Source organism: Saccostrea echinata, unplaced genomic scaffold (genome assembly GCF_033153115.1).
Source record: "Saccostrea echinata isolate AGI-Se365-2 ecotype Australia unplaced genomic scaffold, CSIRO_AGI_Sech_v1 ptg000019l, whole genome shotgun sequence".
In the NCBI taxonomy this organism is placed as follows: Eukaryota; Metazoa; Mollusca; class Bivalvia; order Ostreida; family Ostreidae; genus Saccostrea; species Saccostrea echinata.
Window position 1 is genome coordinate 1,722,930 of NW_026889768.1, and position 19,899 is coordinate 1,742,828.

Consider the following 19,899-nt stretch of genomic DNA (forward strand, 5'->3'; position numbering starts at 1 on the left):
ACAACGCGGAGTTTCTCTAAAGTGACGGAGTTAGGGTAGTGTTAAGGGATTGGCGATAATATCCTATTGTTATATCTAACTTTTAAGGGACAAAAAGGGACCAAGCAATTATATTTTAAGATTTACCACGAACACTTTCAGTACTTTGATTATTTTTGTGTGTCTCAAATTTATATCGAGTTCGGTATTCAAAAAATCTTTCGATCTGCCGACAGATCGAGATAATTCGGTTATTATTACAAAAAGGGAAATAAGAAAAAGTATAGAAGAGAAGAAAGGATGTTAGATTGTTGATTTTATGACATTTGATATTATTCTAATCCAGGCTAGTTGATATAACTTTTAGCATGTCCCAAACCAAGAATTTGACTGAATCCCACAACGGTCTAGGTCCACCAAGACGACGCCTTGCTCGGATCCGATGTCTCCTGGAATGTGTTAAGTGTCTTCACGAAAAGAAGTCGTTGCCAGAATCGTTCTGTTATGTGGCATCAGAAGTTGAGTATCGGAGTCAGTGCAAAACGACTATCAAACTGTACCCCGAACCCAGGAAAACCAAGAAACTGACGGGGTTCCAGCCCAAGGAGCTACAACTGACCACAGAGTCCCGCCTTATGGCCACTGGAGAGGAGTTCTGTGACAATCAGGGCAAGTGGCTTAAACTGAGAAAGGTGAGAACAAGATTAAATAGAGGCATATTTTTAGAATGACGTCAAAAATCATAATGAACAAATCCTATTATACATGTATTAGGACAAACTTTTTTTTGTTTTTTGTTTTTATGTTTTTTGTTGGAAGCTAGCTAGGCATTGCTCATTCAAGGTCCAGCTCATGGGATAAGTAAACCCTTCAGCTCAGTCTGAGAACATAGAATTTAAGTTGTAGGCCCTAAATTCATTGTTAACTCCCTCCAGCTAATTGTTTAAGAGCAGCCACATTTTGCATGGTATATAGAGTCTTATGTAAGATTTCTTAGAATAGAGTGTAATGAAATTTCAAGGAAAGCAGGGCTGGTAATGTACTTAGTATGTGTTAAGGAAGACCAGCGTAAAGTGCAGCAGATTTTGAAGTGACTAATTTTTGTTGTGGAAATCCAATCCATGCTTTACCGCCACACTAGTTACTTACCTACTGCCCGTGATACCTTGGTGTATAGGGCAGTGAGGAGAACTCTCCATCCTTGTCTGTCACTGGCCATCTTCTGGAGGGTGCCTGACAGTGCCTCAATTTCTCTTTTGTTCTTTAATTTCCACCTTCACTCTTTGATGCCAGGTGATTTTTGACTTTCATCTTTTCTGTTTGCCCTCTGGTTTCCAAAAGAAAGCCATCTTAGTGATGCTGTTAGAGTCCCTTCGAAGCACATGGCCAAGTCAATTCCATCATCTTCTGATGATGAATATGCAGACCATGTCTTCTTGTTGGCATCTATTTGAAAAGGTCCTGATTTGAGATGACATTTGGCAAAAATATTCTAAGGATCCTTCCTGGGAACTTTGTAAATCAAAAATAGATGTATATCATGAAGATTTTTAATGTAAAAATCCCAGAAGTGAATCTCCAAAGTTACTTTGTAAAGATAAAATCAGTTAAGACATTATGATTAAAAGTGGTAGAGATTTATAAATAAAATACTGACAAAGAACTAGAGACCCACAAGAGTAGTCTAGCAACATCATAAAAAGTAGCTATTAAAAGTAATTTATTGTCATCTTTATATTTCAGTATAAAATAAATGCCTCAGATGAATACCTAGTATTTGATAAAGATGTCTGGACCATGCAATACAGCAACAAATCGGTATCTGATGACTCACCTGCAATTGTACCTGTAGAGAAAGATCCTAAAAAGATTGTCATCAACAGGTCAGTTTTAATGTTTTTTCAGGTATTGAAGGAAGGATTTTCATGTTTGCTGATTTTTTATTTTCTATTTTCTAAACAGTTGGGAAGATGTTATAGAGCAGCGATTCTCTGTACAACTTGTACCAGGTAAACACAAAATTACCTCCCCTGAGGAGGAATGTGTGGCTCTGTTACGAGAGATTCCCCCTAACTGGACCCTGGATCATGACGAATCTCTCGTACATCTCATGTCCCAACACATACCTCCTGAAAATGACCATCTGGGCAGCATCAAAAACTTTGTAGAATCAGTCCATGTGTCTACTTTTGGAGTGAGTTGCACAATAAAATAAGTGAATTGTTGTTTACATTTATAATTTTTTTGACACTTATTATAAGTGAAGTAGTTTTAGGAATTTTTTTCCTTTTGTTATTTTTTTTTAATTTTTCAAGATCATTGTAAGATTGCATGCTATAGAATTTTAAAGGTTAGACTCAGTTATGGAAACAAATTCTTTTTACAAATGGCATGGCATCAAACAAGCTTTACGTAAGATTATATCAAATATTGAAATACAGGATGATGATACAGGACCATCTTGTCTGACTGATGGACTACTAGACACATACTGGGAAAGTGATGGAAGTCAAGGCAACCACTGGATTCGACTTAAAATGAAGAAAGGAACTGTCATACTGTAAGTGGTGAATCAAGGGAATACTGTAAACCAACTATTATTTGCGTCATCTTTTATATGCGATTCGTCAGTTTGAAATCAATCCTTGATGAATAATTTTTGCAACAGGAATTATTCTAAACAAATACAAAGCAAAATAAATGGTTCACGGCGATTAATATTCGCGAGTTAAAGTAGGTTGCAAAACTCGTGAATATTTCTCGCACGCGAATAAAAGTTGGTTTACAGTAAACTTCAGTATGTTTTCTATATTTATTAATTATCAGCAAACAAAACTGACAGAATTTTGAATTTGAAAAGAAGTAATTAAGTTTTTTTTTTTATTCAAACAAATTCAAATTACCATAAAAAGATTGTTGAATGTTGCTTCTGAAATAACACTCACTCATTCACTTTTCTGTACCTTTTTTGGTAATATTCAGCATGGCTCATTTAAATTTCAATGACAGGAAGTTGCAGTTGACTATAGATGGAAGTGATGATAACTATGTGCCATCTAAAATTGTTGTTCAAGGTGGAGAGCAGGACAATCAAAAGACATTAAACACAGTGGAGGTAGATAGGTGAGTAGACAATTAGACACTCAACATAGTGGAGGTAGATAGGTGAGTAGACAATTAGACACTCAACACCAAGGAGGTGAGTAGACAATTAGACACTCAACACAGTGGAGGTAGATAGGTGCGTAGATAATTAGACACTCAACACAGTGGAGGTAGATAGGTGGGTAGATAATTAGACACTCAACACAGTGGAGGTAAATAGGTGAGTAGACAATTAGACACTCAACACAGTGGAGGTAGATAGGTGAGTAGACAATTAGACACTCAACACAGTGGAGGTAGATAGGTGAGTAGACAATTAGACACTCAACACAGTGGAGGTAGATAGATGAGTAGTCAATTAGACACTCAACACAGTGGAGGTAGATAGGTGAGTAGTCAATTAGACACTCAACACAGTGGAGGTAGATAGGTGGGTAGATAATTAGACACTCAACACAGTGGAGGTAGATAGGTGAGTAGACAATTAGACACTCAATACAGTGGAGGTAGATAGATGAGTAGTCAATTAGACACTCAACACAGTGGAGGTAGATAGGTGAGTAGTCAATTAGACACTCAACACAGTGGAGGTAGATAGGTGGGTAGATAATTAGACACTCAACACAGTGGAGGTAGATAGGTGAGTAGACAATTAGACACTCAACACAGTGGAGGTAGATAGGTGAGTAGACAATTAGACACTCAACACAGTGGAGGTAGATAGGTGAGTAGACAATTAGACACTCAACACAGTGGAGGTAGATAGGTGAGTAGACAATGAGACACTCAACATAGTAATGGTAGATAGGTGAGTAGACAATGAGACACTCAACATAGTAATGGTAGATAGGTGAGTAGACAATTAGACACTCAACATAGTAGCAGTAGATAGGTAAGTAGTCAATTAGACACTCTACATAGTAGTGGTAGATAGGTAGGTAGACAATTAGACACTCAACATAGTAGTGGTAGATAGGTGAGTAGACAATTAGACACTCATTACAATGAAGGTAGACTACTGAGTAGACATTGAGGCACTCAACACAATAAATGTAGACTGGTGGACTGGTGAGTAGACATTTAGTCACTCAATACAGTGGACATACAGAATGTTTTAAGTCTCCTATTTAGTCTTGAACAGAAAGCAGCTTCTGCTAAATCAAGTAAATTGCTAAATGTCTTGTGTATATGTATTCAAGTAAAGCACATTCAGAGAGTTTTAAAATCAAATCTCTGCTGACTTGTTGAAAATCAAATATCGTACATGCCAAATAAAATACATTTACAGTATATTATTTTTTTTTATTTCTGTTTTAGGGAATATTCAGATGTTGAGGACATCACATTACTAGAGAATATGACAGAACATTTTCCAGTCATTACCATAAATATTAAGGAATGTAAAGGTTAAGTTCTGGATTAAATTGAGTAGAAAAAGTGATACACATGCCAGCCCCTTCCCTCTTCCTTCTTCTTTATGAACTTGGATTATACATCAAAATTAGCACATTTAAAGTTGAAACTTTTCTTATTTATGTATTCAAGGATTCTTTATTTTAAAGTTTGTATCACAGTAACAAATCAATGAATAAACTCTTGTCTGATGTTCTTTATTTTATATTATCCCAAAAGAAACACAGTGAATTCCTACAATGTTAAATGCATATGTTTCAACTGGACATTTTAAAGAAGAATAACTTGGATTTAATGCCACTATAACTGTGTTGTAGGTGGAGGAATAGACACTCGAGTGAGGGGGCTTAAGATCCAGTCATCTGAGGGACGATATCTGGGATTCGATAGAGACTTCTTCAAGGGAGAGAACTTGTCTAGATTTCCTAAACTTGAGTCCTATTCTCCAGACCAGCTATATAGAAGATCCCAGCTACTCCAAAGGTAGACAAAACATTCTCTTTGACATCAATTTATCATGAATTTTGTTTTAGAAAGGAGAAAAATCTCCAATACAAGACAGAGGCTTATACAAGGTAGATAGATTTATACAGGATTCAGGTAAATGTCTTGTTCTGCAGACTCGGTGAAGATTTCCTCAGTTGCCAGTGATTATATAAGCTATCACAGCACATTTTATACATAATTATATATTTTCTACAATTTTTTTGCAGAATTTAAAGAAAAGCAGTTTGCTAGCAGCTTGTTTTCTTTAAATCAATATATTTTTACTAATTTTGTTAGGTTTGTGGTGATTTTAGACAGCGTTCTACAGTTTATTGTACCCGCATGGGAGTACACCGTGGGGTCATACAGTTCCATGGAGGTAAATAATTGTTCTCTGTAACTCCATCTAGCAACTTCCATTTTTACATTAACAATCCAATACATTCCCAAGCCTGTCATCTGCTTTCATTTCAGCATGTCAGGCAACTGCTTCCTTTGTCCAAAAAAAGACTGACCTTGATTGAAATGTTTCTGAAGGATTCATGTCTGGAGTGAGTTTGACAAATCAATGTCTTTAACTTCATTAAATTGTTCTGACCTGTAATTACACTCTAAATATATGTATCTGGCAAGAATTATTTCATGCTTTACTTATAAATGTGTAAATAATGTTTGAAATAATTTTACAGAAGACCTATAGAGATGCCAAAGTTATTTATAAATCGTCGAGCAGCAATGGAACATCGATGTGACCCTAGTCTAGATCCTGAGTACAAACACAGTATTTTTAATCAGATTTATGAAGGACTAAAACCAAAGGATAGAAGTTCGAAGCTCTTAAACTACAGGTAATGCTGCATCACACCAATCCATGTTAACTTTGGTTTTGATGAATACCATATTACATGTATATCTCTCTCTAAAGGTATTTATTTGGTTCTCTTTGACAGGTGGTCATCCAGGTATGACCAGTGGTGGGAGTGTAAGTTTATGTCAGAGGGGGTGATAGATCAGGGAGGGGGATTCCGGGATAGTCTGTCTGACATTGCTGAGGAACTCTGCCCCACAAGTAGTGACACCCCTGTCCCTCTTCCATTCTTCATCAGGTCACCAAACCAGGTCAGTATCACTGTCATGTCACCTTCAAAATACTGTAGAACAACAAATTTTCACAAAATCTTATTTTTGTGAGAAAATTATTTGGTATTTATAAGCAAGTCAAAATTTTCACAAATGTTTGTTATTATACATGAAAACTTGTCTAATCCTGATGTTGTTCAATCTAAAATCTTGCTTATTATGATGTAAAATTTTAGTCCCTTTCAGTAAATTTAATTGTTCGAAATTTTGTCTAACCCAGAATGTTGTCTAATCTGACCAATTTCTAATGAACCAGTGATGTCCGAATTAGACAAGTTTACTATAAAGTTATTTAATTATACACAATCTGACTAAATCCAGACCTCTATTTACGCTATCGCATAGCGTAAAAAGAGGTCTGGCTTTAGTCAGATTGAATTACCGGTATACAAATACATGTATACATGAAAAGAAAATTTTCACTTGCGGGTTCTAGAGTAATTACACTAAAAATAAAATGCTCACAAATAGTGATTTTTTGTTTTTGCTTCTATAATTTTTATGAAGGCCTGTCTTGAGAAAAATAAGTCTACAATTGATTTAATTTATGTTTCCTTTATACAATTTTCATCTATAGCAATAATTTTTCAAAAAATTTTGTGCAATTCATTGGGCTAGATTTTTTTGAATTATATTTTATTTTTGACAATGTTCTATAAGAAAATTTTCAGCATTACAGAAAAATTCCCATTTAGTGTATAAAGTATCATTCTCCCTGTATAAATATTATATTACTATTAACAAGGGATCGACAGCTATGATTGCAGAGAGATGCAAGCCTAACATCTGTTGCATCATCAGAATTGAAGCTAAAGTGTTGTGTTAAATTTCAGTTTTGTGAAGATATAAATGTAAACAGAGACACTTACATTCCAAATCCAGCCTGTAAAGAATTTCTAAAGTACGAGTGGATCGGACAGCTGATGGGGGCGTGTCTGAGAGGAAAAGAAAACCTGGTAAAAGATGGAGAAGTTATCTTGAACTTAATTTAGACAATAAGGACAAAAGCTGTTATTACAGTACAGTGCTAGCTTTGACACAAGCTCTGTGTTGTTACTTTCAGATTTTATCATTGCCATCATTTGTGTGGAAGAAGTTATCAGGGGAGAAGACTAACTGGGCCAGAGACTATGTGTCTGTAGATGCTGCAGAGGTTTGGTTCTGTTTCAGAGTACATCTCAGAAATTTTATTATTCATTACTTTACAATAAAACTTTTTTCACTCTCATTGCCATTGTTGATTGTAGAAGAATGGTTCTATTACAAATTACATCCAGGAAATTTTAAAATTTATTCTTTGTTACTTTAAAATAAAAATTTATCCACTCTCAGTGCCGTGGTTGATTGCAAAATAGAGCAATGTCATAGGATTCTGAAAATGAAAAAAAAAATAAAATCTGTGACATGTTTTCCATTTTAGCCCAGAATTAGAGTTTCAAGATTGCATGTAAAATAGGGGGGTTTTTTTTGGGGGGGGGGGGGGGGTATCTCTTTCTTTTCTTAGATTAGCAACTTTTTTTTTAGAGATGGAATTTCTGTAGCTTTGAATTGGTGATATTATGCAGTTTTTGTTTGTACAGGTTCACCTCATCGACAGCCTCTTGCAGATGAAGGAGGAGGACTTCAGTGCTCTCGGTAGAACTTGGAGCGTGACCCGTGCCGATGGTACACCAGTCACCATTAAGATGGACACGGACGGGAATCCTGCAGAGCTGAAGTTTGAGGACCGTGAGGATTATTGTGTAGCGGTGAAGGAAATCAGAATGAATGAGTTCAATTCTCAGGTAAAAAGAAATAGTGAGGTAACAGAGAAAGATATGTATGATGCAGACAAAAAGTTCTTAAATCTCTTTCAGCATATATAAACTAAAAATCAAATCTTAAATGAAAATTTACTGTGTGATATTTGTAGATTTGGATGTTTGTTTTAAGAATTTATGGCTTTGCTCAGAATACAAGATGTATCTATTTTTACAATTTTACAAGAGAATTGCAATATGTATTACTTTATATTTGTGCATGTACATGTATACGTAAGAAAAGAAATTTGTCTTATAATTGTAGATTGAGGCCCTCAGGAGAGGATTACTAAAGGTGGTGCCACAGGCGGTGCTTGATCTGTTGACATGGCAGGAGGTGGAGCACCGTGTGAGTGGTGACCCAGATATTACAATAGAGGCACTCCGACGGTCTAGTAAGAAATATACTTATACCTTATACGGTAGAATATTGCAGGTAGTCTTAATTATAATAAAGAATTTACCTCAAGGATTGCAAGTGGTGCTTAAATAATAGTTCTCTGTTTCAGTATAAAATTGTTATTTAATGACAAAGAGAGATGATTTCAGTCTAAGATGGCAGAAGTACGTGTAATTAAGCTTTAAGTCAATGACATAGGAAGGTACATCTTCATAAGTACAGTTGATGTAGTATATTAAAACTTATGGTAGAAAATTCAGACTACAGAAGCATGATTTAAGAAAAAATAAAATGTCTTGGAGTTTGTCAGTTTATACAGAAAACAGGTATTCTGTGAAAATGTTTTTCAAACCCCTGAATATTTTATTACAAATATAGGAATATATGGTACATATATCACTTTATACATGTATTATATAACTTGGTACTCTTTTGTTTCAGTTCATTATGATGATCTAGATGAGAAAGATACTAGAGTAAAATACATGTGGTCTGCTCTCACCAATTTCACCAATGAGGATCGCAGTCGATTCTTACGCTTTATCACTGGCCGGCGACGATTACCGGCTCCTGTATATATAGCCTCTGGCAAAAGGTAAGCATTGATTTCTAGGAGACACCTCTACTCCACAGCAGGTGTGAATACTCAAGTTTGTAAGGTAGATAATGTACAGAAAAATTGTTCTATTTTTATCCATAGCAAATTGCACTCAGTCAGAATAATATTACTCTGTAGTGCTGTACTAGGTGATCTGTAATAGGCTATATCAAAACATTTTGTCAAAAAAAAAAACAAAAACTTTGTAACCTGCTTTATCAAACAGTATAATTTTATGGTGTCATTTCTGGATTTTATAGACATATTATTTCAAGTAATTAATATGACTGTAATTAGATGAAAGAAATTGAATTTTTCTGGACAATACATCCCGTGTGTCTTTTTTTGACAGTGATGCTATTGATTGTCTCCCTGAATCTTCTACCTGTGCCAACATGTTGTACCTGCCAAATTACACCAGGTAAGACCTTTTTTTTATCAGTGCTGTCCTGTTATAGATTTCAAGTGTTTTATAAAATGGGATATTGTTATGCAAAGATTATATTGATTTTGAATGATATCTATAATATCATGGGCTTTCTATAGTTTGAAATCTAAGTAAGATTTTTGATAGGTGTATGACATTTTGCTGTTTCAGTGCCCAGGTCTGTGAGGAGAAGCTCCATTATGCTGCCTATAATTGTGTCGACATGGACACAGATGTTAACTACATGGATGAATAATACCACTTTTACCAGCTGCAATATAAACTTGATATGTGGATATTTGTGAAAACAATGAGATATTTATGTTGTTTTGTAGAATCAGTCAGGAATATTTGATATTACTGTTTTTAACTATCTGACTTACACATGTACAATTGTATACATGTATACTTGTATGTTGTAATAAAATACGTCTGAAAATAATTTCCTTTGAGATTTGGGATTCCTGCATTAAAATGATCAAGTATGTTTCTTTGGCAGAGTGTCTGTGTATGTTGTTCTGTCTGTCTGTCATCTTTAAACTCTCCATATTTCCAGTTTCTTAAGAATCACAATGCCGATCTCAACAAAACTTTCCACAAAGCATCATTGACTGAAGGGGATTAAAGTTCATTCAAAGCAAGAGGTACACCTCATTTTTTCAAAGGGAGATGATAAAGAAATGACACAAACAGGTTAGGTCATTGAAATATCCTCTTTTCAAGAACCACTGGTCCAGAGAAGACACATATGAAAGCTTAATCTTTTTAAATGTAGATATACAATCTTTGTCAAATCATGACCCCTTGGATTAGGATGGGGGCCACAGTAGACAGTGGTAGGGGGTTAAAGCTGTTAGAGTGGAAGTTTTACATGAGAACACACTAGTAAAATCTTTTGAAAATCATCTAAGACAGCAGGGGCTCAGTCTTAGACCAGAGTTAGTTAGTTGAAGTGCATTATCCCATGTAATGTAGATTCAAAGTGGGAACTAGCTAGGTTGGAGCCATATTATTTTACAGAAATATATTAAAATGAAGAAGGCGACAGTTGTAAAGCAGACATTAAGCGTCAATATACTGTAAATTAAAATTGTTGAAATCGTGGACTTTGTGACATACCACAGTATATAAGCAGGTAGGTGGTTTCATTCATCTGTATTCATATTCATTAGGAAGTAAATGGTGACTTCCTGGACTTATTTTGATCAAATCATTAAAATTTGTTTTTGGAACAATCAGGATATTGCAATGTACTTTAAACTTCTTTAAAAAATGCATTTGAATATCAGATCAGTAGAAGTTTTTTTTTTTTTTTCCCTAAGATTTGGGTTGAGATTAAACAGAGAAATCAAATGGGGTTAAAAATTAAGTTGACAGGCCAAAAGGGGGTGTCAATATCTCTGGTATCGGTACTAGTTGACCCCTCCCTCCTGTCCCAAACACACGCTAATGTATTTCCGGAAAAAAGAAACCGTGCTTGTTTTCTGTTTTAGAATTTATAAGCGCTTTAACGAATCAGATTTGTTTACATATTCGCCATGAAACATGTATGAACATAGTAACTAATAATTTTTAACGATATTTTAATTCAATTTTTCAATATAGGATGTGATATTGCATATCATTAGGTATGTTCATTTAGTTCTTTTCTTCAGCGAATTGTAATTGCAGCAGAGCATTTTATTACAACTCTATACATTCTCTAAAACCATCCAGTGTTAAAAAGACTGCAATGTTGAAACTTGCAAAGAGCCTATCTCTTTAGGGAAGGTTGGAAGTCTATGGAATTGTATAGTATCTACCTGTATAATATAATTCCATATACTTATATTTACATTAACTTTCACTTCCCCTTGGTTAAATCTTGTCAATGTACCTGCAGCTGCATAACAGGTCAAGTCCAAAGCCTATTTCTACCTATGTAGCTAGTTATAGCTACTTAGGTATTTAAACCTACTCCAGATAGCTATTTTTACCTTTTTTTTTTGCTTTGCTTGCATTTTGTGGCCAAATGCAGAAACAGAAATTAAGGCCAAAAATAATTACTTTCTAAATAAGGAATTTTGCATCAATAACTACACCCACTTTTATTTACTAACAACTTTTCATGTGTTTCCTCTCCATTCTCCACTGTAGTAAAGTTATCAAATAACACCCCGAATTTTGCTGTACAAGTGCACAACATGATAAACAACAAGAGCAACCTGTTTTAAAGATGTGCCTTTATTATTCATTTCTATTTTCAAAAACAGAGAAAAGTAGGTAGAGGTATAATAGCTATGTTAAGTAGGTTTAAATTACCTAGCTAGCTATTAATAGCTAGGTAAAAAAAAGTCTTTGTACTGTACCTGATTAACACTCATAGTGAGCATGAAGTGCTACTTAGAATGTGGCTAAAATGGGTAGTAAAACCTGGGCCAGGAAATTAGGGAAGCCATTTGATTCCTGTAACTTGGAGATTCCTGACTTCTTTCAAATTGATAACTGTTGAACATTTCCAATAAAATTGGGGAAGGGGGGGGGGGGGGGGGGTTAGAGTCTTATTATTGCATAATGAGTTTTGTGGCAGAGATTCCATATTTTGTGTGTGTGTAAATCTTTGTCAGTCACTTAGTTTTTTTTCTATGCTCTATCCAATATGTTGTTACCAAGTTAGAGGATTCAGAGTTTTATGATTTTTTTTCTTGTGGACTTCTCATAATTTCCTTGAAAAATATGTAGATTTCCTCAAATACATTATCATAGCTGATAGAGCTTGCTACTTGTACATGTATTAAGAAAGCTTACTGATCTTGTCTGAACAGTTTCACCATATGAGATATTTGGGTAGTGAATGATATCACTTGCTGTCTTTAACCTTGAACTTTGACATTCTGAACCTGGAATGACTATGCCTTTTGCTCATGTCTTCTTGAGCAAATGTGAAACTGAAATGTCAAATGTACTCTTTAATTTATATGTCAACAACTCAGTTGACACCTAACACAGTTTTTGACCTGACAATCTTAGAATCAACAGACTTTTCTGTATCCCTACACTGTTTTGGATGTACACATGTGAATAAAATGTACAAATATATAGACCATTTAGTCTTCTCATTGTCAACTTTGATGTTTCCTTATCATGCTTGATGGCATGTTAAAAATATTAAATAATTTTTTTAATCATTTGGATTTGGTTGTAGATTACAAGATGATCAAGAGAGGGTCTACCAGTGCCCTTCTACAGAAAGCTCAGTCTCAGCTGAGGGGGGAGAAAGTGTCCAAGGCCACGGAGGAAGAGGATGACCTCAATGTATGACTCTTGTCTTGTCACTTAATAATTGTTATTACAGCTTACCAGTCACTAATATATAGGTTGTATTACTTGTGTAAGACAGAATGCATTTATGACAATCTCGAGTTCCTTGATCATTAAGCCAAGGATTGTCAATTATCTTTTGACAATTTTGAAGGGAACAAGAGCTAAAGTTAAAATGGTATCTGTAAAGCCCATTATGGAACCTGTATCCCGCTTTGCAAAATGAATTCCCACAGATCTCTTACAGCCTAAAATTTTGCATTACAATGGGGTGTCATTATATGAGAAGTATAAAATAACCATTATGATGTCATGGCAACTAATCACTAGGGTTTTTCTTATATGTTAGAGAAAAATAAAAAAAAAAAAGGTATGAAACATACTGTGGTAGTTTGAGAGGTATTAAATTGATCAGTAATATACAAATAATTTTCTTTCTTTGGTTGCCATCTGTTTTATACAATTGTGTAAAATCCTATGGAGAAATACTGCCAAAGATATCTAGAAAAACTGTGTTTGGAACCCTTAGAAAAAGTATTTTGGTAACATATTGAGACTATATGTCACTTTTGTTGATTAGGCCTACATCAAGTCCCTGACACAGAAAACAACATCCCACCAACAGAAGAAGACAGTCAATTTTGAGGATGGGGAAATTTCTATCTCCAGTGATGTCGATACTCACACACAGACGAGCTCTTCACATGCAAAAAAACGCCCACTTATAACATCAGGGAACAAATTCTTAAAGAAAAAGCAAACGGAGATGACCTCACAACCAAGTGCAAAGTATCTGAAGAAGCCACAAGTGTCAAATGCTAGTCCTGTACCGACTGTGTCAGGGGACATGGTGAGGACAAACAAACCCAGAGACTCTGCCCGGTCCTCCTCTGCTCTCAGTAAAGCATCAGCACTCAGTAATAAATTTGCCAAACGGTCAGCAGAAACAAGGAAAGTCTTCACCCTGGAGACAGATAGCAGTGAGAGCCTTCAGACACCAAGGCCTGGGTCTGCTCTGGGTAGTTACAATGAAAGGTCAAGATCAGCTGATTCAGACAGTATGAAGATTGGTAAAGATGGCTCAAAGTTTATGAAAAAGAAAACACCAGCACCAGAGCCACAGAGGAATAGAAGCCCATCTCCTCAAACCAATCAGAGGAAGCAAAGCCCCTCTTCACAACAACAAGCACAGAGGAAACGGAGCCCCACGCCAGTGGGTAAGGCAAAGGATAAAAAAGGTAAGACAATGGAGATGTTTATACATCAGTATAAAGAAAGGAACAATAAATCTTAAATGAAAAGAGAGAAATAAATATCCTACTTTTTATCCTCAGAAAAAATGAAATTCTGACCTAATTTTTCTGAAATTTCTTGCATTAAAAGATGTGATTCATCATCTAGTTGTTGTTTGCAGCCCCTACAAGGTTTTCAGCTGATGTAGTTCTGTCGTCTGGTGAAGAGAGTCTGGCAGAGTTTATGGCTGGATTAGATTCCTCAGAAAGTTTTCCAGGGGGCAAAGGAAAACATAAGGTTATTATTCTGTCCAGAAGCAGTAATATTTGTTTTACTTTGTCATATAAATAAAATTTTCATGATAAGAATTATAAGTTTAATATGAATTTTATTTATTCTCTTTTGTTTCCAAATATACATCTTGATATGATGTATGACATAAAGATAATGGCACCATACTCCACTAGTTCTAATTATATTACAGAAGGGACCAAGGACACCTTCCCCAACAATACCACGCTCACCATCACCAGACTCAAAACCTCCCACTGCCAGACGATCCCCATCACCAGGCCCCTTCAGATCCCCTTCCCCTGGCCCCTTCAGATCTCGATCCCCAGGCCCCTTCAGATCACACTCTCCAGGTGACCAGAGATCCCCCTCCCCTGTCCCTCACAAAAGAGGAGGAAGGTCCCCCAAACTCCATCGCTCTCATTCCTCTCGGTCCTCATCTGCAGAATCAGACATCTTAGAAAGTGAAAAATATGATGAGAGCTCCGATGATGCCTTCAGATGTAAGTTATTATTTCATAATTTATAGCATAATGGCTTTTGATGTGTTAGATTGTCTTATCTAGTTATCTGTATTCTTGATAAACATGGGGCAAAGATACTTTTTTTAATTATTTTCTAATCACAAAATTTTCGAAACATAGCAAAATAATTAAATTTTAAAGTATATATTCTACATGGTGAATTTGTAATAATGATGATGATTTTATAAAGAACAAAGTTTTACTGTCTTATTTCAGTTAATCTGATGGATATTGATGCTTTAGAACCTGTGTTAGTAGACTCAGACTCCAAAACAAAAACTAAGGAAATTTCCAAAGCAAAATCAAAGACCAAGAAAACTGAATTCAAATCCCAAAAGTCAAAACCAAAAAAGCAAAAATCAGAGGAGAATGACTTGTTTTTTGGACTTCAGACGGTGGAGGATTTACTGGGGGGAATTCCAGAGGAACGCCCACCTAGTGTGGCCAGTGAGGAAGTGAAAACTGAGTCAGAGGATATCCCAGAGGAGATAGGTCCTCCAAAAAGAAAGACAACTTCATTTCATTCTGTCCTCGAGTCAGAAATTAAAACTCAGGATTTCACCAGTCTACGCAGGAGTTATTCTGATGACTTTGATGATACAATATCTGAGCGTATTGGAGATTCACACAGGAGGTTGAGTCGACCTTCCTCACGGAATACAGATATTGACGATTACACTGAGACATTTCAGAGCGAGTCTGAGATCACAGAGGAGTCCGGAACAGCCACAGAAACAGAGGAGTCAGAGAAACCAGAAAGGTTTGTTCTCCTTATATCTCCCTAAATAGATAAAATAAACAGTTGAACTTTGGTATCTTGAACATGGATATCTTGAATACAATGGATATGTCAAAGTGATTGGCAAGTCCCAAGCCCTTTTTCTTTAAGTACTTTACCCTCAATATCTTGAACCCACAGATATCTCGAAGTGTTTTCTCGGTCCCATCTAGTTCGAGATAACGAGGTTCAACTGTATATTGATTGGTTTTGGCATGGTTATCTGTATGTCTTTTTTCTGTCCATCCTTCCTTCTACTGTATGTCACAAAATCATATCAGGTCTATACATGTAACTCTCAAATCCTCCTTTATAATGAATCTGACCTAATTGTGTGTCATGATATGAAAAACAAAACAAATCATTAAAATTGTACTTTCAGTTGATTTCATTCATTAAAATTCAGCAACTCATTTGTATCCAGTGCATTATCCTGCACATTGATTGTAGTGCTAGCGCATCTTCAAGTTGCCATGATTGTGTTACTTGGGTTTTTTATTGTGACGTTATGTTTTTTGGAAGTCATGATGGTATCATTACATCACAATAAATCAATCTACTGATTTAATCAGAATCAAAATCAATAATATTGTTCAATGTTCAATGAACATTGTACTTGTTGTATATATGTAACATTAGAGCTCTGGTAGATCACTCATGCAGAGTATGTGTCTTTATAATTTTCATATATATTACATGTACAACATAAATTTTTGTAAATTATCTCAATTTATTTGTTATGACAATCATATTGTATTCATTGTTTGTATAACAAGGAGAGGATTAATTAAGTTGAAAGAACTTATATCCAATTCTTTTGTATGTATTATACAATAAACAATAAAATATGTTCAAATCAAATCTATAATATTGTGGGAAAACTCCCTTTGCTGGTCAATAGTAAAAATTAAATGACCATCAATATTTTTTGGAGGAACTAATATCAATTATGTTGACTGTTTCTCTATATAGAGACTATAGAGGCTTACCGTATTAAGTTATTCAAACTTTATATTTTATTACAAAGCTGGAGTTGTTTTGTTTGCATTCTGTATTTTCAAGAGCAAAATCCTCCAATATGCCTTTTCAGGTAATTCACATTTTCCTTCAGATTCCATCAATGTCCCTTATCTGCCCAAATACAGAACCAGAGAAGTCCAACAAGATAAAAAATAAATCAATCCATTCACTAGTAGAAATAGATTCTGAGGTATTGACTCTGTAAACACTGGTGTTTCTCTCTACAGACAAAAGCCAATCAAGCCAGCCTGGGAGGACAAGGGGAGGAGATTGAGGACAACAGAGGTAGGACTTCAGACTGAGGAACCAGGCCTCACCTACAGGTTTAACGTCAGTCCTGGGTTTATAGACCCTGCGTCTATAGCCTCCTATGTCATTGGCCCCGATGCCCTAGAGGGTAAGTATATTCTAGGACAAATATAGAGTAATAACAAGAAAAAAGTAGGAATTATTAGGTCTGGTATATAATTTTATGATCAGCTAAATCATGTTTTCAAGCTTAATTGTGACTTGGGGAAAAAGGGAAAAAACATTCAACTACTTTTGTGTGCTGTTTTCTGCCAACATTTTTGATGTGTATGTTAAATTTTATTTTGTTTGTACAGCAATGACTACCTACAGTCCATGTATGCTGGCCCTACATGATATGTTAAAACAACAGCTAGACTTGACCAAGAGCTTCCTTGCCTCTCAACAGAATCTGTACAGGTCAATGTCAGAGACACTAGATCATAAATATCACTACACAACACTAGAGGACACTAAAAAGGTTTGTAAATAATCAAAACACTAGAACATGTACAGTCAGATCATAAATATCACTACACAACACTAGAGGTCACTAAAAAGGTTTGTAAATAATCAAAACACTAGTACATGTACAGTCAGATCACAAATATCACTATACAACACAAGAGGACACTAAGAAGGTTTGTAAATAATCAAAACACTAGAACATGTACAGTCAGATCACAAATATCACTACACAACACTAGAGGACACGAAAAAGGTTTGTAAATAATCAAAACACTAGTACATGTACAGTCAGATCATAGATATCACTACACAACACTAGAGGTCACTAAAAAGGTTTGTAAATAATCAAAACACTAGTACATTTACAGTCAGATCATAAATATCACTACACAACACTAGAGGACACGAAAAAGGTTTGTAAATAATCAAAACACTAGTACATGTACAGTCAGATCATAAATATCACTACACAACACTAGAGGACATTAAAAAGGTAAATAATCAAAACACTAGTACATGTACAGTCAGATCATAAATATCACTACACAACACTAGAGGACATTAAAAAGGTAAATAATCAAAACACTAGTACATGTACAGTCAGATCATAAATATCACTACACAACACTAGAACATACTATTACCACTAGTAAATTATCTCTACACTAATTAAATATTGTTGCATAATACCAGTGGATATTAAAAAGAAATCTGGCAAATAATCTCTTCTTTAACTCACAAAAATCAATATGTCACTTCACTTCAGGATACCAGTTTTGTACATGTTAATGCTGTAAAATTGGAAAAGATGTTGACTAACTTGACGAGTAACTAATAAATGTCAGTTTCTATTGGATAACTTCTCAATTTTTTCCAAAGAACAATGTTAAATACTGTAAGACTGTCAATTATTTTTAAAATCTAGAATCTTCAAACTTTCTTCAATATCACCACCAGCTGTCACCATACCAGAACATGAATATATCACTTCAGTTCAATAGAAGACACTAATAAATTGGACAGAATTTAGGACAGGGTCTATATATAAATATAAACAGTGAAATTTTCATAAAAGTTTTGATCCCCACCTTCACAGATTAATTATAATTGACAGAGGAGACAAATAAGAATATTCCATGTCACTCCTACATCTGATTCATTTACATGTTTTAGTCACCTGTCTGATATTACATGACAACCAAGAACTGAAGTCACTTCTATGTTCTTATTTTTATTCTTCCAGTATATAAAGAAACATAGAGCAAAGAAATTGAGTATGAAAGAGGCTTTAAAGCTTGTTGACTTGGAAAATCAAAGTTAGCCAGGATTAACTGTGTGAATTCTTTGTGAGCTTACCAGATAGCCCTCTGAACAATGATCAAATGTAAACAGAAGACCAGATTTCATTTCAAAGTGACCATTTCATTGGATGTTGACAATTCTGTGTGGTCCTGTTAGAGATTTCATATCAAAGTAACTATTTCATTGGAAGTTAACAATTCTCTATGGTCCTGTTAGATAATTATATACTGTGTGTAATGTGAAAGCATGTATTGATGAACTTGTTTTCTGTAACAAAGCTCGGGATGACTAGGTTTGTGAGATATTGATATAATTATAGATTTACACAGAAATAAAAATAGTACATGACAGTAATGTTAGTAATTAGTGTCTGTGAATTATGTGAACTATAGGCCATATCCTCTGTCTGTTTCATCAATACTAGATGACTGTTTGGTGCTAACACATATTGTACTTCCTGTCTAAATAGATGACTTTTGACATTAAGAATGACCTAGAAATGAGAAACATTAAACTTCTTTTTTTTCTCAGAAAATCTAATTAATCTGACAATATAGAAGTTTATGTTCTGTAAAGTTGAATGGCTTGATTGATTAGACAATCTTAATTGATGTAAAAAGAGAATGTTAATTTTATGGAATTTTTTATCTACTCTGCATATACCTATTTTTGTTTTCAAAATTAAAACGTTGGTCATGTACTAATATGTGTACTCTTGAATTAGCATTATTGATGTATATGTATACAGGTACGTATAATACTTGTACACATTTATATATGGGCTGTGAATCAGCATTATTGATGTATATGTATACAGGTACGTATAATACTTGTACACATTTATATATGTATACAGGTACGTATAATACTTGTACACATTTACAAATCAGCAAAGTAACAGTAAAATATGAATCCTGCGAAAACAGTACGTGTTCAGTATTTGAATTCTTCTTGGTCATTACTTTATTGCAAATGGAATCCTTATTGTGGCTGTATCAACAGTATAGAGTATATCACCTATATAAAAAAATATAATTAAATGCAGATAGGTATAGGTTTAAAAAAAATAGGATCATTTTAAAAAAGAGAAATTTTAAGCTCTATCTACTAAAAAGTGGTCAGAGACCAATTGATATATCTTTATTATAAGTACACACCAGTAGAGATACAGTCTCGTCAGAGACTTCTGTATGTAATTTGCTTCAGTCATTGAGCTTTATAACGTTGCCTGCTACACCTTTTGTATACATTGTAAACATTTCCAAAAAAGACTAATATAAGTGTATTTAAATCTTTGTCTGGAAATGAGTTGCGGTGGCTGTAACCTGCCAGAATTGTGTTAATGTAA

The 19,899-nt window shown here is 34.7% G+C and overlaps 2 protein-coding genes across 3 annotated transcripts; both read left to right on the top strand.

Moving 5' to 3' along the window:
- Positions 1 to 271: 271 nt before the first annotated feature.
- Positions 272 to 9,725, top strand: LOC133189538 (E3 ubiquitin-protein ligase HECTD3-like). 2 transcript variants are annotated; one of them, XM_061324895.1, is made up of 18 exons: positions 272 to 671; positions 1,723 to 1,862; positions 1,942 to 2,173; positions 2,421 to 2,539; positions 2,989 to 3,102; positions 4,402 to 4,490; positions 4,815 to 4,980; positions 5,281 to 5,362; positions 5,458 to 5,534; positions 5,673 to 5,831; positions 5,934 to 6,102; positions 6,957 to 7,079; positions 7,187 to 7,276; positions 7,704 to 7,907; positions 8,188 to 8,317; positions 8,764 to 8,917; positions 9,273 to 9,341; positions 9,519 to 9,725. In XM_061324895.1, the coding sequence occupies exons 1-18, from the start codon at positions 348 to 350 to the stop codon at positions 9,601 to 9,603; spliced, it is 2,526 nt and encodes an 841-aa protein (XP_061180879.1). In that variant the 5' UTR covers positions 272 to 347; the 3' UTR covers positions 9,604 to 9,725. The 2 variants fall into 2 exon arrangements, with proteins under 2 accessions (XP_061180879.1, XP_061180880.1); XM_061324896.1 differs by having other exon boundaries at positions 4,402 to 4,484.
- A 2,809-nt stretch (positions 9,726 to 12,534) lies between these two features.
- On the top strand, positions 12,535 to 19,251 carry LOC133189540 (uncharacterized protein C19orf44-like). The gene is made up of 8 exons (XM_061324898.1): positions 12,535 to 12,641; positions 13,228 to 13,885; positions 14,062 to 14,177; positions 14,365 to 14,674; positions 14,912 to 15,455; positions 16,721 to 16,890; positions 17,099 to 17,262; positions 18,493 to 19,251. The coding sequence occupies exons 1-8, from the start codon at positions 12,540 to 12,542 to the stop codon at positions 18,568 to 18,570; spliced, it is 2,142 nt and encodes a 713-aa protein (XP_061180882.1). The 5' UTR covers positions 12,535 to 12,539; the 3' UTR covers positions 18,571 to 19,251.
- The last annotated feature ends 648 nt before the right edge of the window (positions 19,252 to 19,899 follow it).

Excerpts from the sequence above, each read along its gene's own strand:
- LOC133189538 (XM_061324895.1), top strand. The coding sequence starts at position 348 with ATGTCCCAAACCAAGAATTTGACTGAATCCCACAACGGTCTAGGTCCA. Across the intron at positions 1,863-1,941 it reads AAAAAGATTGTCATCAACAG|TTGGGAAGATGTTATAGAGC; the intron begins GTCAGTTTTAAT and ends TTTTCTAAACAG. Across the intron at positions 4,981-5,280 it reads AGATCCCAGCTACTCCAAAG|GTTTGTGGTGATTTTAGACA; the intron begins GTAGACAAAACA and ends TAATTTTGTTAG.
- LOC133189540 (XM_061324898.1), top strand. The coding sequence starts at position 12,540 with ATGATCAAGAGAGGGTCTACCAGTGCCCTTCTACAGAAAGCTCAGTCT. Across the intron at positions 12,642-13,227 it reads AGGAAGAGGATGACCTCAAT|GCCTACATCAAGTCCCTGAC; the intron begins GTATGACTCTTG and ends TTTGTTGATTAG. Across the intron at positions 14,675-14,911 it reads CTCCGATGATGCCTTCAGAT|TTAATCTGATGGATATTGAT; the intron begins GTAAGTTATTAT and ends GTCTTATTTCAG.